The 26,416-nt window shown below is 40.4% G+C and overlaps 1 protein-coding gene across 1 annotated transcript; it reads left to right on the plus strand.

Annotated features, from left to right (window-relative positions):
* The first annotated feature begins 6,490 nt into the window (after window positions 1-6,490).
* On the plus strand, window positions 6,491-12,104 carry LOC149921893 (chitinase-3-like protein 1). Its single transcript, XM_090163779.1, has 9 exons — window positions 6,491-6,606; window positions 7,067-7,264; window positions 7,326-7,518; window positions 7,593-7,659; window positions 7,720-7,823; window positions 7,883-8,006; window positions 8,332-8,517; window positions 8,579-8,701; window positions 11,015-12,104. The coding sequence occupies exons 1-9, from the start codon at window positions 6,525-6,527 to the stop codon at window positions 12,038-12,040; spliced, it is 2,103 nt and encodes a 700-aa protein (XP_090019905.1). The 5' UTR covers window positions 6,491-6,524; the 3' UTR covers window positions 12,041-12,104.
* The last annotated feature ends 14,312 nt before the right edge of the window (window positions 12,105-26,416 follow it).

Below are 26,416 nucleotides of genomic sequence, written 5' to 3' on the forward strand. Positions count from 1 at the left end.
TCGGAAGAATTGTCCCTAGTGGTATTAATTTCTCGAGATAACCCTTAAAGATATATCTCCGCAATTTAGAGTTATTTGTTAAAAATATTAACCCATTTCTATCCCGCCCGGTATAAAATTTTAATTATAATTTAAATAATTGAGACGAAACGACCAATTTTAATTTATTCAGAATATCATAAGTTAAGTAGTTACAACAGTAAGTTAGACGTACTATAACAATGCACAATTGAATTAAACCCTTTTACAGAACAAGTTTATCAGTTAAATATAATACGAAGCAAATTTTAATGAAATATCTACAGAGGCTTTTTGGAATTACTCGCTTACGAAATACTTGCCGCATCTTTAACGCTCATTTTATTTCAACACTCGCCCTTGATGAAGATACCGTAGATATCTGGTAGTGGACGACTCGTTCACTTCCTGTTGACGTTGTGACGCATACCACATGAAAAAGACCAATGCCGTCCAATTTCCAATATCATATAATGACTCGCACACCCAAGAAATCATTGACTGCGTTAGAAATCGTAGATATCCAAATATCCACACCAAATGTATTTACAAGAAGCAAAAACCTTACCATCAACAAAGCACAGAGAGCCACTTGACTAACCGCCAGCTTTTAAAGCAATTAACGTTAAATTATCTCCTTTGAATTAACAGAACTATATATAGGTCGTTAAGAAAGTGGACCACCCACAGGGTCTACCCTTTAACCCTCTAATCTCGGCTGACTGCGCTAAAACAAGATTTAACCTTTAAAAAATACCAGATTAGGCCTTCATAAATTCATTAATAAAAAAAGACTTTATTACCTATTATGCTTACGATGCCTGTCTTAATTTCAGTGAATGTAAGCAGCTATCGGTGGTTCTGTGGTAGAGCGCTCGACTGCCAAGCCGAATGGTCTGGGTTCGAAACCTGGGTGGCGCATTTGTTTTTAATCAATAGAGAAACGCTAAATTAGAATTTCTTCGATGCAATAATATCAATTTCAATTCTATTTCAATCAAACCAAAATTTCGTACTCTATTAAATACGCTTCCGATAAAGCTGAAGGTCTAATTTTCAATAAGGCGTAACAAGTGTCGGTGGTTCTGTGGTAGAACGTCCGCCTGTCAATCAGGAGGTCTCGGGTTCAAATCCCGCCCGATGCGATCGCAAATTGATACTAAGACGAATACCGTGTACAACTGGTGGAAACCCTGCCATTGGACGTTGAGAGGTAGCATTACACTCAGCACTCGGTCCGTCCCAAAGTCATTAAGAAGAAGTTGGAGAGAAAACGCCCATATAAACACAACAGACTCAACATGCACATCCATCAGAACACAAACACAACAAATTCAACACTCACAACCTACGCATAAACATTACAAAAACCGTAATACACCAAACCGTCACGACGGTGAGCGAAAAAACACCATCCAAACCAAACCGCAAATGCATCCGTTAACGCTCACCGTCACACGGTGGTTTTGCCAACCCTTTGAGAAACTGCGTACGCAGTGATTACACTTTGCACCGAAAATGCGAACGCGTTCGCAGTCCTGACAGACAGACACACCCACAGACCCACCCACAGACAGACACGGTCGTTGTATAACCCCTCCTAGGGGACTTTGTCCCCTCGGAGAGGTAAAAAGAACGAGGAAGATTTGGTCGGGGTCAGAATATTTTTAAAGTTTAAAACCGCAAGTTGAAAAACGATATTTAGAAAAGATTAAAAAGTTTTGCGACAATCAGGACCCGTACCAAATTCCCGAAAAAGAGCATTGGTAGTGCATCACTATGATAAACAAGGCTTAAGAGAGAGCGCTGAAATGGTGCCACTAGTATTATTTCTTGACTTTTACACGTACTTAATTTGTAAAAACACAAGAGTACCGTCACTGTGCACGATGCGATGCGATGCACAGTGGTTCGCCGCCTTCAAAATTTGCGCCGAAACCATGGCGACAATGTTTAATGCGCCTTTCAGATGGCGCGGTTAACCAGATTCCACACTGATGGCAGCTTTCTAGCTTGTCTTTTTCCTTTGGGATTGGTTCTAGTCTCATTTCTATTTCTATGGTCGGTAGGCGGCGATACTTGTGACCCAAAATTTAAACTACGCACGAAGACTTTAGGTACCATGGATTGATAAGACCATGGTCTACTTTGAAGTTGACCGTGATAGGACAATACAGCGACCGATGGAGGCTGATTTTTCGGAGGTCATGTGCCGGTAGAGTGTAAACGCTTCATTACAAAACCGTCAATCAAAAAGCCCCCAGGATTCGAATCTAGGATACGGAGTTCTATATTATCTTTGGTTTGAGTTATATGTAAAATAAAACTTTCATGCATAATTTTCTACATTCATGATAATATGATAGCTGATATATTTTTTAAATAAATGATAAGCGATTAATTAAAGCGGATCAGTGCCGTAACTAGCCTTTTCTGCGCCCGGTGCGAGCTTCTATAACTGCGCCCTTAAACAATGTTCTAATCTTTCCCGGTTCTGACTATAAAATAAACATTGTGACAATGTCTATAAAAAATCTATTATTAAAAGACTAAATTTTGGTTTGAGTATAGGTACTTGGTAAAATTTTCAATTAATATAATTACTTGGTAGAATTTTGAATAATTATATATTAGTTAGTTTAAAAATCGTTTGTTTGATTATATTTGCCAAAATACACAAAAATCCGATTAGTACAGAATAGGTATTGTACCGTTTTGTACGTATGGCAGGGCCGGACTTTGAGATGCTTGGCTCCTAGGCAGGCCCGGACTGACCCGGGCGGCTAACCGGCGATCGCCGGTCAGATAGGGGCCAACTCAAATTGGGGGCCAAAGAGGAAATATTTTAAATTAATGGGAAATGAGGCCCATACGATTGCATAGCCGGTGGGGCCAACTACTAGCCAGTCCGGCCCTGCCCCTAGGCCTATAAGGAGTCTCCCCCCACCACTTTTGAAATATAGTATAGTATATATAGTTTACATAGAGTCACGTAGTGGCAAACGCGTGTAGTTCATAGACTGCTGGATTTTTGTCTGCTAAGCGGACGATTTGCCATAATAAAAACACAAAGCGTTTGCTAAGCAGATAAGAGTCCAGCAGTTTATGAGCTTCTCACGTTTGCCGCTACGTGGCTCTATATTATTAAACTGAAATAGCAAACTTCCTGATGTAAAAATATTATTTATATAATAATAATAATAATCAGCTAGGCTAATACCCAAGGCACCACCCTAGGCCTAAGTCATCGAGCGACTTTTAAAGCCTTTTTTAATTCAGGTGGCCGGGTTACAATGCGTAGGAGGGTGGTGGCAAGCCCTGCAAGCCACGCGAGCCAACAGCTCCCTACACTAACTATTACCGTTAACCTTAATTATGGCTATTGAAATAGCGTACAAACCCAACCGACATAATCCTTTATAGGAGCCCACTTAGCCCAAGCCTTTACAATTAACCTAGTAGGTGACACTTACACAACTCTCATCGCTACGGTTCCACTACAAGATAGAAAACGTTTCGAACCGTTTAGAAACAAATCGAAACGGGTTGAGTGAAAATTCTTGATGTTACTTTTAACTTACGTATTTTAGTAGAGTTTAACCCTAAAATTGCTCTTATTTTTACCCTTCGCGTACCCAAATTGACTTTGCAAAAAACTTTATTTTTATTTGCGAGTATATTTTACTCCTAACCTAAGATTATAAATATTTTTTCAAAAACGTGTGAATTTAGTTATTAGAATTTCGGATAACACCATAATTAATTATTAAATCTTTTATAATAATTTAGTGACTATAACTAGTCATGCTAATAGCGACTACGGTAGTGCTTAGAACTGTTTAATGCCATGCTTAGAGACGAGTCGGGCCCACTTTTTTTCCGGCACGACCAAAGCCGACCCGAAAAACGTAAAAATAAATTTTGCCCGATCCGACCCGACCCGTAAAAAATGAAAATAATTTTTGCCCGACCCGCCCCGATAAATTTAAAAATCGATTTTGCCCGGCCCGGTCCGGAAACCCGACCAGAACCGAAAACCCTACCCGACCCGGAAAGCCGAAAAGACTGGAAGAACCGCCGCACCCATAGCACGAAGCTTTTTTTTTTATTATATAGTGTAGATGTAGATATGCAATACAAAATATAACAAGAGGCACTTATTTATTTGAACAATTTTTGTGAAGAAAAGTTAGTTCCGAAAGAGTTGAACCTTTTAAATTTGTTCATCGAGGACCAAGTGTCAGTCCCGTGCTGGAAAATACACGTTCGTCACTCGTTTGTGACGCTGGAATACCCAGAATTATGTTACCTATTTTTTTTTAAAGTACGCCGAGACACGCGACTTGCAAATTCGCAATTTAACGCCGGGAAATCGAAAGTAAAACCAAAACTAAACGTAAGAGATGCTTAGGCGAATCGGACGACTGAGACGACCTTGAAATGATAGTCAATAGACGCTAGTCGCGCTGCTCGTAGTACTTATTACGTCACTCACACCCTCTCTCTTCCTCTGTCTCTCTTCTTACAACACCCGAACGGCCGAAACATTCCAGACGCCTTTTTAAAAAGGCCCAGCCCTTTTAAAAATTGGCCCGGCCCGACCCCGTCCATTGAATTTTAAAATAAAAAAACCCTGTCCGACCCGAAATTTTCAAAAATTAATTTTTCCCAACCCGACCCGACCCGACCCGTAAAAATTAAAATTTATTTCTGTCCGACCCGGCCCGAAGCGGGCTCGGGCCGGGTCGCCCCCGGGCCGGGTCGGGCATAAAAATCCCGATTCAATCGGGGGCCCGACTCATCTCTACCATGCTCAATATCAATTTGTACCTCTTGTTAGATTGCCAAGATACCCAGATTTGTATCTCTTTTAACTCATTGTAGGAACATAAATTATTGGAAAACTTTTTCCAAGACGACCTCTTTGTTCGTAATATTTGGACCGAGCGAGAAACAAAAACGAGCGAACAACCGACACGGAAACTAAAATGAGGTTTAATACATTTCAATTCAAAGATTTCATAAAATTGAAAAAAAAATTAAATTTTGCCAAAAACGTTTAATTTGAAAAATTTGAAAAGATTTGCCAAAATTTGATCAGAATTTTGAAATTTGGAAATTTTCAAATTTGATAGATTAGCGACGAATACCGGGCTATCTTTCTTTCACGAACTGCAGTTACTCTGATCCCTGGAACTAGGCTGTGCCTGAATTTCCCTAATTCAGCATAGACGTTGGAGCTCTGCGGTTATATTACTAAATAAAAGCTCTTAACAAACGCGGACTAAATATGCGATAGTTTTGCAATATTGCAATTTAAGGCTACGACCGTTAACTGCCAGGTAGAAAATTGGTTAATTTAAATTACGATTGCTATTATAGATTCATGCTTTCGTTTACGGTAATAACGGTCACTAGAGGGCCCCTTTCAAGGATGGGCCCCTAGGCCTAGGAGCCTAGGCCTAGGTGGGCCTAGGCGGAAATACGGCCCTGACGTATGCTTCTAAAAACGATGCATGGCATTATGGCCCACACCTTGGTCCTGGCCTGGTCATTTCTGCGCCCCTCGAAGGTCTGCGCCCTGTGCCTGGGCACCGCTGGCACCGCCCTAGTTACGGCACTGAAGCGGATATGGGGTGTCAAATTCCATTTATGTGGTGGGTCACCTAATTTTACATTTATTTCACCAGGTTTAACCATGTGTAACATAATCAGTAATTATGTTATATATTGTTTAACAGAAGCTATGAGTGAATGGCCCCTAACTACGTTAAAAACCGGCCGTAACGCGTATTAGCAGATTTTTCGATCTAGTAGGCCTATCTACTCCGTTGAAGATCGTTGTAAATATTTATTGCATCGCATTTCTAGATCGTACATGGTTTTTAACAAACTAATAATTCATCATCTATCATTTGGGGGTTCGTGAATGGCACCCCTTTTGCAGTGGTGCACCAAGAATTTAATTAAAGGTAGGCTTCGATAATTTTTTTAAAATCAGTAGGAGCTAGGACTGCTAGGTATTCACCATCTTCTAAGTGTACGCACAAACGTTAAACTCCGAATCAAATACATCTTTGTACCAAGGAGCACACCATTCGAAAACCAGTTTAATTTTAACCATTAGGATCATTATTTCTAATAGATTTATTCGCACATAATTGCTAATTGTATCGCGAAAATGAAACCCTTAAACATTGTCCGTAATATCGTCGAAACCATAATTTATATACAAGTCATTATAATTTAAGTTGTCTTATTAAAGTTTGAAGGATATTTATCTAACCATTGTAAAACTCTCGATATTTCCAACGAGTTAAAGGCGACTTTTGAAATAACGTGAGTGTACTTAAGGTAAGCCTTCGTTATCTGTAAACGGAATTGATTAGGTGGAAGCGGTGACGAATGAAAACACTCCAGCATTTCTTTCTTTCTTAGCCCGAAGTATATAAAGAGAAGTGTTTTGAGAAAAAAAAGATTCTTGATAATAAGATACCCTTATAAACATGTCTAGTCGAAGCGCATGGGCGCTTGCCATATTTGCGTTGGGGCTTTTGCTGGTTTTACAAGTAAACGGACAATCTAGAGGTAATATTTTCGACTTTCGCGGACCAGGAAGCCAACGAAAAAATTCGCAATGAGAATAATCGTATTTCTTGTTGACTTCGTGGTACGAAAGCACTCGCATTTCTTTGTTTACATTGTTGATATACACTGTTTTACGCGCAATTTTGTTGGGCTCGTCCATGTTTTGTTTTCACTCTTTAACCACCCTTCTTCAGACAAAGACCGGAGTTTATATTAGCCACCGAGGAACGCGGGTCATGGTGGCTAGCGCGAGGGGGGGGGGCGTTAATTAAAAATTTAAACATATATTCTTTGAAAGGGTTTAGGTTTACTTTTCGATTTAAAAAAAGGCGAAAATACCGCGAAGTTTAAATTTGCGAACAATTTCTTTTTACGGAAAATGTCCCGACTGACAACTATGGACCCAATAGCTAAATTGTTACACCGTGTGGACAATTCGTCTTCTTTTGGTATTCTTTAGATCGCAACAGCAAACCGTACAGAGTGGTATGTTACTTGGGTAGTTGGGCCAATTACCGCCATGGCAACGGGAAGTTCCTGATTGAGGATATCAACCCTCACGTCTGCACTCATTTAGTCTACGGTTTCGCCAAGTTGGAACACAATGAAATCACTATTTTTGATCCATATTTGGACGTTAAAGAAAACTGGGGACTTGGTAAGAAACGTAACGTTATAATAAATTGGAGGGCGCTTCTAATATTTTAGCTACTTTACAGGCGCGTACGGCAGGTTTAACCACTTGCGTCAATTGAATCCGCAATTATCCACGCTTATCGCCATCGGAGGGTGGAACGAAGGCTCCCTCAAGTACTCGGACATGGCTCGGGACCCGGCCAAAAGAAGGATTTTCGTCAACAGTGTCGTGAAATTTTTGTTACAACATGATTTTGATGGGCTTGATTTCGATTGGTAAGTTCCGTTAATTGGTGTCAAGATCAAGTTTCGCATTGCAATTGTGGATTTATGGTTGAGTGTATTTGTAGGGAATACCCAGGTAACCGGGAAGGAAGTAGGCCCGAAGATAAACAAAATTTCGTGACGGTTTTAAAAGTAAAAATTATTTCCCTAAACTCATTTGAATTCATGCTAAATCCGTTTTAATTTAACCAGGAACTCAAGGAAGCATTTAAACCTCACGGATTCCTGTTAACCGCTGCCGTTTCGGCTGGTAAAGGAACTGTAGACACGGCCTACGATATTCCCCACGTTAATGAGTAAGGGTTTTTACGCTACGGCTTTCTAGTTTATCGTTTAATGTTTGTGAATTTCTAAGATATCTGGACTTTATTAACTTGATGGCGTACGATTATCACGGAGCTTGGGACAAAATAACGGGACATAACGCTCCACTTTATGGGTACCCTGGAGAATCCGCTTTGCATCAAACCTTAAACGTCGTAAGTTTTAGTTTTAAACCTAAAACGTGCCCTAAATAAAATTACATTTTATTTTCCCATTTTATTGATCCGGTACATACGAACCATAATTAACAAGTCAAGGATGTAGCAGTTTACTCAAAGCTAACTACGAAACCTAACTTGATTATATGAATATTTTTTACTCAATACGGAATATAGATGGAATTTTTGGCTCAGTATGAAACATATCTTGATTATATTAAAAACTAGTTGACTCAGCACGAAACCTATTTTGTTAAAATCAAAACATATTTCACTTAGTAGGAAACCTTTAGCTTGATTATAGAACGCAATTTCTTCGCAGAATTACAGCGTAAACTACTGGTTAACGCACGGCGCGACCAAGGATAAGATAGTACTTGGAATGCCTCTTTACGGAAGATGTTTTACCCTCTCCAACCAAGCCCGCAATGGATTGGGACAACCCATAACCGGACCAGGTCTGCCTGGACCATACACCAACGAACCAGGAATGATCGGATACAACGAAGTGAGTAACGAGGTCAAAGATGACGTTATTTTATTTAAAAAAATTGTAACCACGCCTATAGATGTCGGAAAAACTGAACAGAGATAGATGGAACGTGGTGTGGTCGGATACGATTCAAGCACCTTACGCTACCAAGGGAAATCAATGGTGTGGATATGATACCGAAAGGAGCATAAAACTTAAGGTAACAAAACATTTCTTAATCCTCAACCCGTTAACTCCTCAAATACGAACGATAGAAAACACGCATTTATCGAGCGGCATTTATAACTTTAGAAATTTGCCGTTTTTATACGTGAATTAACGTAAATTCGTTTTTTCCTTTGAATGCGTTTGAAGATAAGCCATGGACACGTCCTTTGACGAAAGCTGCCTAACCTTTAATTTAACAAGTTAGCCCAACCGTAATAATAGTTTCACATCAAATATGTTTGGCTATTTCCCAAGATCGTCAATAACTCGGACCCAAACAATGTGTACCTTAACAAGCTGTCGATTGATGCATCGTTTACATTTATTGTACTAACGGTCCGATTGATAACAAATTCCCAATTTCAGGACCCCCAAAAGCGCAAATCAATATTTCGATAACGAAGTAGCTCGTACCAGGTCACTGCGGCAATACCCTATACCTACAGCTCGGCGAATCTTTACCAAAGTTTCAGGGGATATATCAAATGCGAACCAAGCCCGAATCAGTCGGGGAATTTTAAAACTACACAGACTCGTCACCATTTTGCTAGTGTCTCGATATGGAGCCATTTACTTTTCAGCTGACGTCACTCTGTGAATAGCTCTCAGTAAAATATTCCCCTTATGGAAAAATATTATAGACTTATGTTAGTACGACCAAGGTTGTAAACGAATAGAAAAAGGAACGTATACTTAAGAAAACCATTGAAGTGACTATGCAACGTGTGCATCTTCGGAAATCGCCCTTTGTTAATTGATGTTATCACAAATAATTTGAGATACCGGGAAGATTATTAACTAACACGTTTTTTCTTTTAAATATTTCTTCACGATTAATAATAATAATAGCCGATAAAAAACACGCGGATAAAAGTAAACGCGTCTTATCTTGAGAACAGTCTCACCTGCAAAACCCCCACATTTTCAATGAATGACGTAGTTTCTCCGAAACCTTTTAAGTTTGCACGTGTTACAGACCCTTTGGATCCAAGGGTGAATCCATTTATCTAAGTTAAATTTCGAACAGTGAAAAAATAGGCCAGAAGGAGACAATGAGCAAACGCGCCGAAGCTATCAGATTACCGCTACATTTCCCTTCCCGTAAATATTTTCTTTCTGTCGTCTTCCATTTAAATATAATATAATCTCCAACGCGTTCTTTACACTCAAAAATATCAAATTCCCAAGGAGGTTGCGTTCAATATTGGAACCTTTTTCGGGCGACATAAATATAGGCTATATTTCGTTTAATCCCCTTTTCCATATTTATCTTGCTATGAAGATAAAGCTTTCGGGAGATAGATACCTTTCGCTTGTTCTTTAAGTAGAGTCGATACTATGTGCCTCTTTTTGAGATGATAATTACTCTACACCTTAAACTATTAGCGAAGGGCAGCAGGGATTCAGTTTCTAATCCTAATCCAAAGCAAGAGTAAAAAGGAGTAATTTGGTCCACTGTAACAGTCACAGTCGTCATGAAAGCTATTCGGTGTCAAACTTTGAACACGGATGAGTAACGATATCATCGAGGTTAATTACGCAAGTAGACGCCAATAATAGTGAAATAGGGTTAGAGATAAAAGATTGGTAAATCACAAGACTGGAGCTTGGCTAGCTGAACAAGGTTTGGCAAATGATCACGAACATTTTGGAGAATCTAGAGTTTGAATTTCCTTACAATTTTATGTAATTCACTTTTTTAGCCCTATCAGCTGGATAGTTATGTATATTAAAATGAAATAATTAAAACTCATACTGTCCAAGATCAGGGACTCAATCGAGCGAATTTGGTTTGACCCCAGTAAGTGGCGAGATTGTGTAAACACAAAATTTCCGCATTTGAAAAATGTAACAATCTTCCGCGAGGGACAAATTCATTAATCTTTGTTCTATATAATCATATGTAACATAATCACTCATAAGTATGCCACAAAAGCATTTTCGATAATGAAACCTTGTTCACGGGATATGACGTAAATTACGTCACTTACAACTCCGTGACGAAATATGCGTCATCAACTTTACTGATGGGAAACGGAAGTAAGTGAGAATTCCTCGCGCGTTTCTGGCTTTGCCCATGTCAAGTTTAGATCGTGCCTCGCGATCACATGATTTCATTTCCATGGTAACGTTTTCAATAGCGTAAGGATTATAAGAGTTTTTGCATTTTTAAGTCCACTTAATGTATGTTCCGTGTGAAACAAAGTCTCATTGAATTTTATTAAATGGAAATATTATACAGAGGCATACTTATGAGTAATTATGTTACATATGATATAACTAATAATTTGACTTTGTTTTACAGACTGAATACCTGAAGGCTAAAGGACTGAGTGGCGCAATGGTCTGGTCTCTGGAAACAGACGACTTCAAGGGTCTCTACCACAGTCAAAACTTCCCGTTACTAAGAGCCATCAATCACGTTCTATCCGGGGGGCCAGTCATCGAACCAACGCCACCTAGCAGCACCGCCGACCCCTCCACTGTCACTCCGCGAAAGCCTGATCCCAATACAACCACGGAAAAACCTATCGTCGGAGACGATAAGTGTCCTAATGAGGGGAACCACGTGATCAAGGGTGAATGCCGAATATACTTCCAGTGTGTTCCTCAAGGAAATAAATTGCGTAGAATAGACCGAGTTTGTCCCCCGGGAACTTCATTCGATGCCGCACGCTCCCTTTGCGACCATTCAGACCGTGTTCCAGGATGTGGTCTTACTGAAACCAAAGAACCATCACCTCAACCACCACCAACCAGTACTACATCTAAGCCCACCCCTGAGCCAATTACTTCTACCTCCTCTAAGCCAACCAACCGACCACCAACCGTATGGACTAGCATCCCAACCACAGTTGAAGTCCCGAATGGCATGACATGTGTCAAAGAAGGCCACTTTCCACATCCCACCGATTGCACCTTGTTTTACAAATGCTCCCCAGTGGGACAGCTATTCAAGTTGACCATTTTTACATGTCCTCAAAAACTGGTCTTCAATACCGTTAACGAAAACTGCGATTACATCGAGAACGTACCGAGATGTCAGACAGGTAACAAGGACCCGACTGTAAGTAGTACCAAAAAAGAGGAAGTAAGTTCTACCGCTCAGCCCGATAAGCAACCCAAAGTGGACCCGACTAAAGACCAGCCTGTCGAACTTCTTTGCAAGCATGGCGGAATTTATAAGTTCCCTCACGATTGCAGACGATACTACCAATGTATCGACAGCGGGAAAGAGCTGAAAATTGTCGTATTTTATTGCCCTCTGGGCACTGAGTATGACGAAGCGACGGAAAATTGTCAATGGAGTCTGTTGAAAGATTGCAACTAAATAGAATTTTCTTTTTTGATAAAAAAGTTACTGTACTTTTTTCAAATAAATATAATTACGATTATTTATAATGGTTTGATCATCGAATACACATTTATATCGTTTTAAGTCGTTTGAAATACTTAAACATGAGCCAATGAAAAATTTAATCCAGGACAAGGAAAACGACAATTTAGTGCAGCTATTGAAGGTCGAGGTCTCCCATTTGCGCAATGGCCACCTCTGTTGTAGGGTTATCAGCGAAAAATAATACCAATGAAACCACTTTCGCAGGTTATTATTAAGAGGGGGGGGGGATGAGAAAATTCCCATCTTGAAAAATCATTTAAAATTTGTTTTGAAACAACTAAACTAAATGTGCAGTATTATAAAATTAAAATTCATAAATTGCGATGGTAAAATTGCTTTTATATTTTTTTGCTATAAATAATTGGTGCAAGCTAGGAGCAACAAACACAGCAAGGAGAACGCAACAAGGGGGGGGGAGGGGGGATTGGATTAACCTACATAAAAAGATAGGCCTATATAATACTAATTAGGAGAAATTGATAGAGGTAAAAACTACAAAAATTTAGTATTATTAAAATTCATTATTACATAGTATTAATTGCGCAATTCAAAAACTGTACTGCGCTTTGCATTTTTGGAAATGAACTGATTCAACAATTTTTCCAAATATTTTGACGCGTGATTTCATATAGCTCTTAAAATTCATATGACTCTACGTGTAACGATGTTTGAAGGATCTGAGTACTAATATTTAAACTCAAATACTCAATTATATAGAAAGGTGGAGACAACGTTATAAAACGTAGTGCTGACAACTGTGGGTACTTTCCCTACCCCAATTTGTGGTAGAAAACGTCGTTCCTTAAAATTAGGCATTGATTATTTAAATTACAATTATTTAAAAAATAAATGGAGACTTTATGGCTTTGGTGTCAAATAAGCAGTTTTGGGAAAATCAGTTATTATTTGAACACTTACATTAGAGCCCACTACTAACCGGATAATCAACTTAATATCATATATGTAATATACTTTTAGTATCGTTTACCTAAAAGTTAATAGTGTATGCATTGCATCAATCCTAGTTCACAACGCGAGGTAGAAATGTAACAGCTAATAACTATTTTATATAGATGTTTGATACAGAGAGACTAATGACGACAAACATTAACGTTTAAATACACTTATGAAAATTATGCTTTTATCATTTTATGTATTTTTAAATTTTGATTTTGATGATTTACTTTAATCTATTTTAATCGGGGCAGTGCCGCGTGCATAATTTTCAACAGCACCGATATTTAAAGCATGAGATAAAGAAAGTGTTGTATTTAACTTCCGTATCACTTCCCGATATAATAATGATCAGGCACCACCTTAGGCCTAAGTCATCAAGCGACTTTTGAAACCTTTAATTCAGGTGGCCGGGTTACAATGCGTAGCCCTGCATGCCACGCGATCGAGCCAACAGCTCCCTACACTAACTATTACCTTTAACCTCAACAAGTTTTTATGGAAAGGGAAACCGAAGAGCGCGGAGGAAAACCCCTTAAACCAGTGGGGAAAGAACTTGCAAACTCAACGCAGAAGGAGTTGTTCGGAGTTTTCACCCAGTGCCACAAGCTGGGATCGAACCCGGCTCCTCTTGCTGCGAGGCGATAGTGCTAACCACTCCGCCACCCCACCATACTCCGTATTTACCGTATTTTCAGAAATAGAAAGGGGGTTGACGCGAAGGAAATAAAAAAACTTGTCAAAGGTCTATGTTTAAGTTGTGATTTGCCCTTTTGCGAAGATTGCGTTTTATTATTCACGCTTGTCTCATTAGAATTAAAAACTAATATTTAATAACCTATTTTACAAATTTACTTCTGCAGTTTTTATACTGAAAAGTGTCACTTACCACTTACCAGGAACTGAATTTTCACTGCACAACGCGTTACTCACAACTTACTCTGACTCACTCCTACTGTCCTACAGTCGGGGCCCTCAAGGGGTCGGAGTGTGCAATAACTGGTGGCTGTGCCGGGGAGTCAGGGTCCGGCTCTTGTAACCCGTCAGGGCGGTGGCGCACTGGGAGATGTTAGCTCCGTCCAAAGGGTCCTATCTCCGACCTCCGACTTCGGTCAGGTGTGGGCTGGATACTGGGCTTCGGCCCAGGCTAATGGAGAAGGGCCGGGCAAACTGGCCGCCTCGGCGGATTGGGTTGCCTGCTGTGGGGCTGCTGGCCTCCGTATGAGGGCGCGGCGGACCCATCTCCCGGCCTTTTGGATCACACCGGGATCTCCGGTGCCAGCTGTGCCGGGTTATGCGGGCTGCTGCGTGCCTGCCGTTCCCCTTTAGGCGCTCTCTCCAAAGGGCTTGGCTCCCTGCCTTTGTAGGTGGGGTGTCGGCCGGAGTTGCTAGAGCATCCGTTCTCTATCCCACTGCTGTGTGCGAAGTGGCGGGCTGGTCGTCCCATTGTTGCACCTTCTGCTGGGTTGAGCGGCTTGCGTCGAGGGTGCGACCATCAGTAGTGGGGTTCTGCTACCCATGCTGGTTTTGTCACCTGTCCGGGCTTGTGGACGCTGGCGTAGGGCATTCTGATGATAGGCCTCCGCTGGTGTGGTTTCTTGATTTTACCGGTACAGCGGGCTATAAATTCTGACAACATGTCCTACAATCGGGCGAAGAAGGTGGGGAAAAACCGGGAAAGCGGTTCTTCTCTCAATGACGAATTTTTAATTGTGGCCAGTACAACGAAGACCATTAAATACAATCCCGTTTATGAACTAACTTCATCAATGACGGGATAGGAAAAACACTTAGTCCCGGAAAAAATGGGGAAATTATTTTTTAGGCGGCATGACTCTATTATTCGTTGTAAAACCTTTTTGAGGAGAGTGGAAACCTAGCTATTCTGTGACAATGGCTGTGGCTCTATCCCCACAGTACCGACTTTGATGACATCAATTCCGGGTAGGTACTTCTACCCACCATACATTATCCACCGGCCCTGCATCTAGCGACTTATAATGCCTTTAAACAGGTGGCCGTGTTACAATGCGTAGGAGGGTGATGGCAAGCCCTTCATGCCACTCGAGCCAACAGCTCCCTACACTAACTATTACCGTTAACCTCGAGGCCTACTCTTTTCCGGTTAAAGTTTGTGACGTAACACGGTAATTTCTTATGTTGTTTGCTACAACTTCGCATAGATCTAGCTTGGAGGCTAAAAGTGGTAAATATTTTTTTGCGTCAAACGCTAAGGCCTAAGCTTTAAGTTTTGATAAATGTGTTCTCTGTTTAGATTTCTACAACACATATTCAAAATTTCACGAAAACCATTGTTCGGTTGTACACATCGTAATTTTGTATAGTACATCTACCTATATTCGTTTTCAAATGTTTATATAGCGCACGCGCGCGTGAAAGTGAGTTTTTGGTTGCTGTTAAAAAAGGTGTTATTTTTCGCGTGTAAAAATAAATTAACGGCCAGTTCTGTTTTGAAATAAGAGGAAAAAGGTTTAACGGATTTTATTTCGGAGAAGTTCTCGTCTTTTATTTCGCTGCGCACGACATTTTTTGGTCCGTCGAGCCGGATACATTCGTCAACTTGATTATGTTCCTCAACTAATCATCGAATCGGCTATCTTTCCGTGAGAGACAGTGAAAATTAGCGTGGATTCTCCGTTGGAAACCGTTTAAACCATCGATCATATCCCGATCGTAAACGAATCAACATAAGTCATCATGGATGTTCTGGTGAGAAGAAGAGCAGCTATCAAGGGACAGATCACCAGGATTGAAAATGCGGTGGGTCAAACAGCAACGAATCTATCTGACGTCGCCTTGAAGCTGTATGTAGACAAGGTGGAAAAACTTTCGAAAGACTTGGATGAGGTTCAAGATGCCGTAGTTGCAAATGTCGATCCCGACGACGACGATTTCGCGGATCACGAAGATGAATACAACCCCCTAATCGCTCGACTCGAAGATCTGACAATCCTACTCGTCACTGAATCGAATGAAAGAGCAGCAAACATTCCAGTGAGACAAGTCAGACCAGCTAGTGATGTACGTTTACCGAAGCTGGAACTTCCATCATTCAGCGGTGGTTACGTCGATTGGCTTCCATTTCATGATCTCTTCACGGCCACCGTACACAACAACGAATCGCTCACCGGAGCTCAGAAGTTTCAGTATTTGAAGTCATCATTACGAAACGAAGCAGCGCTCCTAGTTCAATCTATTCCGGTAACTGACGCTAATTATCTGGAAGCTTGGGATATCTTAAACAATCGGTTCAACAATACCCGGGAAATAATCGATGCACACGTAAAACGTCTCTTCAGTCAAACTAATGTCATCCAAGAATCTTCATCCGCTTTACGAACGCTCATCGATACCACCGCCGAATGCATAAGGGCGCTCAAGGTTCTCAAAGAACCAGTACAACATTGGGACTCCATACTACTTCATCTTGTAAAGGAAAAACTGGATTCAGAATCTCGCCGACAATGGGAACTTTCCCTGAGGGGGACCGAAAGACCAACTTTCGAGGATCTCGTTACATTTCTTGAACAACGGGCCAGAGCCTTAGCAGCAGCTCCGCCTACAACTACTGCAATCAAGTCGAAGCCTCCATTACATCAGAGACCGAGTACAAAGGCTCATCATGGTGCTCTGAGCGAGACGTGTCACTTTTGCAACGAAACACACTCTGTATACAAATGTACCAATTTTCTGAATGCATCTTCGGACGAGCGTTGGAACATGGTCAAGAGGAGTGCCATGTGTTTCAATTGCTTACGAACCGGTCATCAAAGCAATGACTGCAAATCTGGTCATTGTAGGAAATGCAACGCACGACATAACACACTTCTACATCAAGAGAAGGAATTAACGAAGACGAAGGCAACCTCCGGTGTAGTTTCATGCCCATCTCGTGAAATAATTGGATCAACCCAAGTTATCTTGGCAACCGCAATGGTCCAAGTCAAGGGACTTGACGAGCAACTTTATCCAGCCCGAGCGCTTCTGGACTCGGGTTCTCAAGCCAGTTTCATCACGGAACAATTCACGAGGAAACTAAGATTGAAGCGAACACGTTTCAACGTCTCAGTTGACGGAATTGGAGCAACCGGAATGAACACCTCTCAAGGCAGTGTCATGGTGAATATTCAGTCAAATATCATTAACACGTCGGAGGTCATCGTCGAGGCAATCTTCCTGAAAAAGGTCACGGATTATTTACCTAACAGTCCGTTCGATCCTGGAAATTGTCTACACTTGAAAGGCTTAACACTTGCTGATCCAACTTTTCATAGCCCTGGACAAGTGGATATTTTACTAGGTGCTGACGTTTATCTAGAGCTCTTACAAGATGGCATTTGCAAGGGGAAAGAAGGTCTTCCAGGTGCCTTTAATACTCTTTTCGGATGGGCAGTTTCCGGTCCATTGCTGATGGCCGGAAGAAGTTCGAAAATAAAGGTCCACCATTGTACATTGGAAGCAGATTTGAAACATCTTTGGGAGCTAGAAGACATCCAGCCTCGAAGAATACTATCTCCAACAGAAATTCAATGTGAAAAGAACTTTGAAGAATCACATACACGTGACTCTACAGGAAGATTCACTGTACGATTACCAAAGATAAACGATGCACCAAAACTTGGAGATTCTAAACAAATGGCAATCCGTCGATTCTCTCACTTAGAACGACGTCTACGTGTTAACCCGAATCTCTATGAGGAGTACCGCAAGTTCATGGGGGAATACATTGCCCTTGGACATATGGAACTCATTCCCTCGAATGAAATAAAAATCGAAACCAATCCATCTTACTACGTGCCTCATCATGCGGTATTCAAAGAAGACAGTACCACCACGAGAGTTCGTGTGGTGTTCGACGCCTCTGCCAAATCTACAACTGGAGTTTCCCTAAACGATCATCTGCTAGTGGGGCCAAAACTTCAAGATGATTTGGTCAACCTCCTTATTCGCTTTCGTCAACATCGCATTGTAATGAAAGCAGACCTTGCCAAAATGTTTCGTCAAATTAGAGTACATCCAGACGACTCCGATCTTCAAAGAATTGTTTGGCGAAACAACTCACACGAACCCTTGCTCGAATACCGTTTGCTAACGGTTACATATGGAACCGCATCAGCGCCATACCTAGCAACTAAAGTCTTGAAGCAACTCGGCCATGACGTGAAAGAGACACTTCCGTTGGCATCTTCGGCTTTACAAAATGACTTCTACATGGACGATCTAATGACAGGAGACGAAACGATTGAGAACGTTTTAAGACTTCAGTCAGAAATCATTCAAACTACATCTCAAGCAGGATTTGAAATAAGGAAATGGGCGTCGAATGAAGCTGCATTATTGGATACACTACCAGCCAACATGAAGGATTTACAAAATCCACTATGCATCGAGAACGACGAATCAGTCAAGACTCTCGGCCTATATTGGACTCCTTCGGCTGATAATTTCTCGTTTATGGTTACTTCTCCAGCGTCAAGAAGTTCAATCACTAAACGTACGATTCTTTCGGATACAGCAAGGATATTCGATCCTCTGGGACTGTTGGCACCAGTAACCGTTCGAGCGAAACTGATGTTACAGGAAATGTGGCAGCTAAAATTGAATTGGGATGAGCAACTTCCCCAACCACTTGAAGCTAAATGGAGGTCGTTTCGAACCGATTTACCAGAAATTGAAAACATTACGGTTCAACGGCACATTTCGCAAGCTAATGCTACAGACATTAGCCTGCATGGATTTTGTGACGCATCGGAGAAAGCGTACGCAGCTGCCGTATACCTGAAGACGGTGAATAACAACGGACAAATCAAAATACAACTGATCGCTGCGAAAACAAGAGTCGCTCCGCTCAAACAAATCACACTTCCGAGACTGGAATTATCTGGTGCATTACTTTTGGCTTCTCTGATTCAACTGATCAGGGAGTCATTGAGATTGGATATAGCTGATGTTCATTGCTGGTCGGACTCAACAATCGTCCTAGCTTGGTTGAAAGCTCCACCGCAACGTTGGAAAACGTTCGTAGCCAATCGAGTGTCAGAAATCCACGAGAAACTACCGAGAGCGCAATGGCATCACATTTCAGGAGACAGCAACCCTGCAGATTGCGCTTCTCGAGGAATATCCGCTAGCGAACTGGGAAATCATGGTCTCTGGTGGCATGGACCGCAGTGCCTTATTTTCGCCGCAACAACGCAAGAACTACATGAACTCTCAGAGCCAAATGAATGTTTATCCGAGGAAAGACGAATTATTTCTTTAGTAACACATCATCAAATGGATTTCACGCTCCTTTCCAAATTTTCAGCGCTTAAAAAACTCATTCATATCACCGCCTACATTCTACTTTTTGTCTTCAATTCGCGAAATGCGACAGAATTGAGGATTACTGGACCTTTATCGAAGGAAGAGAATGAAAAGGCGCTATCCCATTGGATTCGGGTCGTCCAAAGCAACAGTTTTAACGAAGAGATAGCTTGCCTTAAACAAAACAAGGAATTACCACGGAAAAGAAAAATCCTTTCGATGCGTCCGTACATCGATCAAGATGGGATTCTTAGAGTTGGTGGCAGACTTTTCCACTCCAACTTATCATACGAACAAAGGCATCCGGCACTGTTACCGAGACAGAGCAAATTAACAGAACTTCTAATACAACACGAGCACGAAAAACATTTTCACGGAGGTGCTCAACTACTAACTTCTGTCTTACAGAAACGTTATTGGATCGTCGGTCTTCGTGATGCCATGCGTTTCCATATCAGAAGATGTGTTTCATGTGTACGACAGCAGGCAGTCACTGTAAAGCAACTTATGGGCGATTTACCACCAGCGAGAGTAAATCCTGCTCGGCCATTTTTGAAGTGTGGAGTCGACTACGCAGGACCATTTACCCTTAAACTAATGAAGGGACGAAGTCACCTCAGGTTTAAGGGATACATTGCCGTCTTCGCTTGCTTTACCACAAGATCAATTCATCTTGAACTTGTCAGTGACATGACCACAGAAGCATTTCTGGCAGCATTGAAACGCTTTGTTGCTCGACGAGGAAAATGCGCCGACATTTACAGCGACTGTGGAACCAACTTTACAGGAGCCGATCGAGAGATGAAAACATTCATCAAATTCATAGTCTCTACAAACAACAACGATCAAGTATCACGATGGCTCGCAGACGAAGGAATTAATTGGCACTTCAACCCGCCTGCAGCGCCACATTTTGGAGGCCTCTGGGAAGCCGGGGTGAAGTCCATCAAGTATCATCTGAAACGAGTTCTTGGCACCATGGTTCTAAACTTTGAAGAAATGCAAACGCTTCTTTGCCAAATCGAAGCTTGCTTAAATTCACGTCCTTTAACGGCGTTAAGCTCGGATCCAAACGACTTCAATGCGTTGACACCTGGACATTTCCTAATCGGAGATGCGCTCACCGCAATACCCGAACCAGATCTCACTTCTGAAAACGTCAACCGCCTGTCACGTTGGCAATTGGGCCAACAAGTACTGCAGCACTTTTGGAACCGTTGGCGAAATGAATTCCTCTCTCGCCTTCAACAACGTCCAAAGTGGACTACACCAAAACCGAATCTACGAGTCGGCGACTTGATCTTGCTCAAAGATGAAGATTTACCTCCAACCAAGTGGAGAATGGCAAGAATCACTGAACTTCATCCAGGACAAGACAATCAAGTTCGCGTCTTAACTGTCAGAACCTCTGACAAATGACTGAAAAGACCCGTAGTTAAATTATGCCAGTTACCACTAGACTGATTTTAATTGTATTCAAACTGTTTACTAAGGGTTATTTATGTATGCAAATGTAACTTTTCGGACTTTTACTATCTCATTTGAAATTCGTTATTTCAAGGCGGGCGGAATGTTCGGTTGTACACATCGTAATTTTGTATAGTACATCTACCTATATTCGTTTTCAAATGTTTATATAGCGCACGCGCGCGTGAAAGTGAGTTTTTGGTTGCTGTTAAAAAAGGTGTTATTTTTCGCGTGTAAAAATAAATTAAAGTCCCGCGAAATCCTGATTCCCGGATCAATGATAAAGAAATAATAATTTTAATCAGCCAATGAGTTGAAACTGAAATTATTTTCCTTTCTCGATCAGCCAATAGAGAGCCGGAACGCAACCGGAAGAAAATGGGCCTACCGCGTAGCTTTGAGACGAAGATTATTTTAATGCCTTGTCGAGGCTACACTTTCCGTTCCTCTCTCTAATTTATATGCTCTTGCCCAGTCTTAAGCCTCGGTTTAATCCAAGGTTCTTACAATCGGCACTATAAGGTTGGCGCATATAAAAGAAGCGGGAAACTAGTTTTCGGTTTCCCCTAGTCCAGCTGGTGACGTCGTTGGTTAAAATAAAACGAAACAAGACTCCGCGGGAAATGATATTGGTTATAGCAACACTGCGCAGGCGCCAAAGTAAAAAAGGGAAAATTCCAGCTACAGGTCTTTCAACTTATCGTTATAGTAGCCCAATTTGTCTATTTACAACAAAACATTGAATTTTTATTTACTTTATAACACGTTGTATTTAACAGCACTATTTTGTTCGTTGTTCGTATTTTCGAAAAATGCCTATATCATTCTGTAATTTTAAGGTAGTAGAGCGAAACTTTTATTTTAATTTATTTCATTTCCTTTGGTGGTATTTATCATAAAAGGCATTGGGCCTGGTTCATGGTTATTATCCGAGATATATCTGTTCGTTTCGTTTATGATTGTCTACCAAACACGTGGCATGCACGTGGCCTCATTTCCTGTTAAAATTGTGTATTTTGTAAATAATGTTTTAATTTACAATAGGTCTTTCAATAAAAGTTACGGCCCCCTTCCATCCCGCCCGCCGCGTAAAACCGGAACTAGTTGATTTAATTTCTGTTACACGGCTACCAGATTTTATCGGGTAGTTGTACAGCCAACCCTTTTGAAACGGCCAACTTCAATCCAAAATTTCGCTTTAAACTGTAAGCCTCGGCACACGCGTTAGCGGCGTTACCGTTCTCTGTGGTCCTTCGGTAAGATATTTAACGTTGGGTAAGTTAAAATTTTAATTAAATGAAATAAATCGAATGTAAATAACTTGATAATGTCTAGTTTTCAGTTAAATAGAGAAGATATGGAGCCACTAGACGGTAATAAAACCCCAAAACCAGCAAAAGTACAGTTAATGCTCAAATCTCCGAATATATTGAAGGAAAATTAAAAACGAGAAAAACTGATCCCATTAGAACTCAACGTATTACTTTCACAATCCGTTATTATCTATATCTATGATCCCGAATTCCAACTTAGGCCTAACGTTCACAGCGTTAAAAATATTTCCTTATTTCATTCACCAAGCGCCCAAGGTTCCTAGAAAAAAGCTACGCTTACAATTGCCAAGCGCCCACAAGTGACAAAGACTATACAAAAAGGAATTTGTTAGTCCAGGCGCGGAATGTTAATACTCCTTGGCGAGTGCTGAACAGGTTTCATTGAAAGGCCTATTAATTTTCTTTACACCACGGAAATCTTAAACTTTTTTTCAAAACGTATATATTTTCATATCAATGCTGTATATTAGGCCGTGTTCTTAAACTAGCCAAGTAGATAATATTAAGTACAAAGGAAAATTTTAAATCTTGAATCTTTTAATATTATAAATTATCGCATGTTTTAACTACATAATATATAGTAACGTAGAAAAGGGAGTTTTCCGTTTTAAAGCCTCTTGGGTCTAACGTTTTTGACTGTACTAAATTTTAATCCCATCTAGGCCCGCTTTTAACAATCACATTCGCCGACCTCCCATTTTCGCATACCAGAATGAAACACGACTTAAGAGACAGTCGAAGATAGAGACAAACGTAGCCACCTTATAAATCGCTCTCTTGAAAATCTAGCCAGTGACGTTACTGGTTAGATGCCTCGCTACCTCTCTCTCTGCGTTTCGACTTTTTCGCCAAAAACGAGTATTAGAGATACGCCCCCGTTTAATCTACCGCGTATTTTGAAACGCAAAAGCCCGATTACTAACGTTAAATGATGGCAACGCTAATTGTAATACGAAACAAATAACGAAATACGTGGGATATTTGGCGTTAAATCAGGGAGTACAGAACGGGAGATGAAAACAGGGGGGGGGGGGGGGAGGTTGTTTGGTTCTGCTGCAATGAGCTACACTTCAGCAGGCGCCTCTGCAAAATACGGGGCACCTCGACTATTTAACGCCATCTATTATCAGCAGCCATGCGATTTTTGTTGAGAAATTCAAATTTTACACACGTGGTGAAAATAAGCATGGACTATTGTTACATAAATAGACTTTCAAAAGTAAAAAAAAAATAGTAATTATTTTAACAGATCTTATAATTATTTTATATCATTTTATACAATTTATTTTTCTATTTTAGGGAATGTGTTTAAAAAGGCCATGTTAAAGGCAAAAATCGGAAATATATTAGCCAATCATTGCAAAGGCTTAAGGTTTGAAATATTATACAAAATTATATTTACATTGATTTAGTACTATGATTTCAGTTGTAAAGAAACTTGGAATATTGCCAGTTGTAAGATAATTTAAATATTTACAATTAGGATCTACGTTATCTATTGAAAGACGGCAGCATCCACTTCCTCCATAAACAATAAAGCCACAAAAATTAGGTAGATGGCGCAAAAAGCCGTATCTTGTCTCGTATTTTGCCAACCTTTCCACCCACTTTCAACCCACCCCACCTCGATTCTCTGGCTTCTTGGTTGATAACCCTAAAAGATCCGTCAAAACGACTCCCGTTCTGTACTATCTGGTTAAATGGACTTAGAAAATATTTTAGAGAACCTACGTATAGAAAAGGTCAAGCTCTTTTGGTAGGCAATCGTATATTTAACGTTAGGGAAACAGTTAACGAAGACAGCTCAGTAGTTGAATCAAGGGCAATGCATACGGGAGACGTCGGTGACTAAAAAAGTCTACGATATAACAATTAATGTAAGTAATTTAATTTTAATTGTCAAACAATTTCTATAAAATATTACTCTAGGTTGTACAAGATAGATAAGTATTTTAAATTCACCGGCAATCACCGCTCTCTAAAAAATATAAATTTAGTTCAGGCGTTATTCGATTGGTTTTAGTTCTCTCTATCTACATTTGCAAGTGCTAAGCCCCGGTTTGATGGTGAAGGTGAATAATACAGTGGAAGCTATAGCTCCGTATAGGCGCGCTAGTAATGGACCCTTAGACATTCCAATAGGCCTTTCAATGAAACCTGTTCAGCACTCGCCAAGGAGTATTAACATTCTGCGCCTGGACTAACAGATTCCATTTTGTATAGTCTTTGTCACTTGTGGTCGCTTGGTGCCTAAAATAATTAAATATTTTTAACGCTGTAAACGTTAGGCCTAAGTTGGAATTCGGGATCATAGATTCGGGATTTCATTATTCTAAAGTGCCTAAAAAAGCTACGTGGGTTAAAGGAAACACTTGTTGCATTCCGGATTGTGAAAGTAATACGTTGAGTTCTAATGGGATCAGTTTTTCTCGTTTTGAATTTTCCTTCAATATATTCGGAGATTTGAGCATTAACTGTACTTTTGCTGGTTTTGGGGTTTTATTACCGTCTAGTGGCTCCATATCTTCTCTATTTAACTGAAAACTAAAAAATGATTAAGTTATTTACATTAGATTTATTTCATTTAATTAAAATTTTAACTTACCCAACGTAAAATATCTTACCGAAGGACCACAGAGAACGGTAACGCCGCTAACGCGTGTGCCGAGGCTTACAGTTTAAAGCGAAATCTTGGATTGAAGTTGGCTGTTTCAAAGAGGGTTGCCCGATAAAATCTGGTAGCCGTGTAACAGAAATTAAATCACCTAGTTCCGGTTTTACGCGGCGGGCGGGATGGATGGGGGACGTAACTTTTATTGAAAGACCATTTCGAAGAAGTTTGAAAAATGTTACACGATTTTAGAATACTTAAAGTGTTGGTTGCACGAAAAATCGATAGTAATAAAAACGAATGAATGCGGGCTTGTTTTGAAGCCCAGGCCGTTCTCTTTCCAAAAATGTCATTGTCGAAGCAAATTTCCAAGCGCGCGTCATAATGTTATTTTCTTAACGCGCGTAAAAACGTTTGATGGTTCAAAGCTGAGAAACGCGTCGTTGCGCGCGCCAGTGGAAAACAAGCTTTAGTGTACCAATTTTGAGTCCGAAACTGACCTTTTTCGTCCCCAAAATCCTGAAATTTTCGGCGAATTTCTCTCCTCCGTAGCACGAGAAATTTGTTGCAAATCAAAGCTGTAGTTTTATTGCTAAAATAGAAGGAACTGAAATGGAGGGATTCTGTTTACTTGTAGAAGTTTTCAAACCAGAGGTTTTTAATCATAATATTAGGCTTATTATCGAAATCAAAAATATTTTTTTACGCGCGCGATACGCGGCGCGCGCTACCCGACGTTTTAAGCAGAATTTACCAGGAGCCTTCGGTTTCATATCGTTTTTCTACTACGTAGGCTTGTGTATGCCTATTTCAATTACTACTGCGTAGGACTTTTTCCTGGGTGTTAAATCAACCTGCTTTTAATCTTAGATGTAAAGAAATGTATTACAGACAATTAGCCAATGATACGCTTCGCATTTTCTGACGTCATGGGTGCCGAGAAAGTCTGGAAATTCGCCGAAAAACTCGATTTTCACCATTTCGACTTCTTTTTATAATAATTCAAAGACCACTTAACCGATTTTGATGAAATTTTCTGTACTTGCTATAAAATGTTTGCTCTTTCTAATGAGTCATTAATTAGCCATAGCTAAAATTTCGTGCAACCAACACTTAAAAAAATTTAATCGACTGTCAACTGATTTCATAAGATACGAAATTGAAGGTCGCATAATTTATTTTACCTAATGAGAGTCGCTACACCTGTTAAAGATATTTTAATATCATCACGGAAGTTTTTACCGCAAAATGACGTTTTGAAGTATGTCAGACAAGAAAAAACGTCGTTTGTTATTAGATTCCGATTACGATAAAATATAACAATAATAAAATAAACGAATTACAACACTATGAATTGTTTATGTACCCTAACAAGGAACTTCGGAAAGTATTTGACCAACATGGTTACGTCCTGGGTTCATCGGCCGCAGCTAACCTTGAAATTATCAACACGGCGTACGACATCCCACAAGTAATTAAGTTACAAATGAAGTATCAATAAATATACAGTGCTAATTTGGAAATACGAATACTATCAGGGACGTAAACTACGTTAGTTTCTTGACCTATGATTACCACGGTTCCTTGAAAACCAAAACTGGACATAACGCTCAT

This window comes from Leiobunum rupestre, chromosome 11 (assembly GCF_980474605.1).
Source record: "Leiobunum rupestre chromosome 11, qqLeiRupe1.1.hap1, whole genome shotgun sequence".
NCBI classification, from domain to species: domain Eukaryota; kingdom Metazoa; phylum Arthropoda; class Arachnida; order Opiliones; family Sclerosomatidae; genus Leiobunum; species Leiobunum rupestre.

Bases quoted from the DNA above. Each gene is read 5' to 3' on its own strand.
- LOC149921893 (XM_090163779.1), top strand. From the start codon at position 6,525: ATGTCTAGTCGAAGCGCATGGGCGCTTGCCATATTTGCGTTGGGGCTT. The intron at 7,660-7,719 runs GTAAAAATTATT...TAATTTAACCAG, and splicing joins ATTTCGTGACGGTTTTAAAA to GAACTCAAGGAAGCATTTAA. The intron at 7,824-7,882 runs GTAAGGGTTTTT...TGAATTTCTAAG, and splicing joins GATATTCCCCACGTTAATGA to ATATCTGGACTTTATTAACT.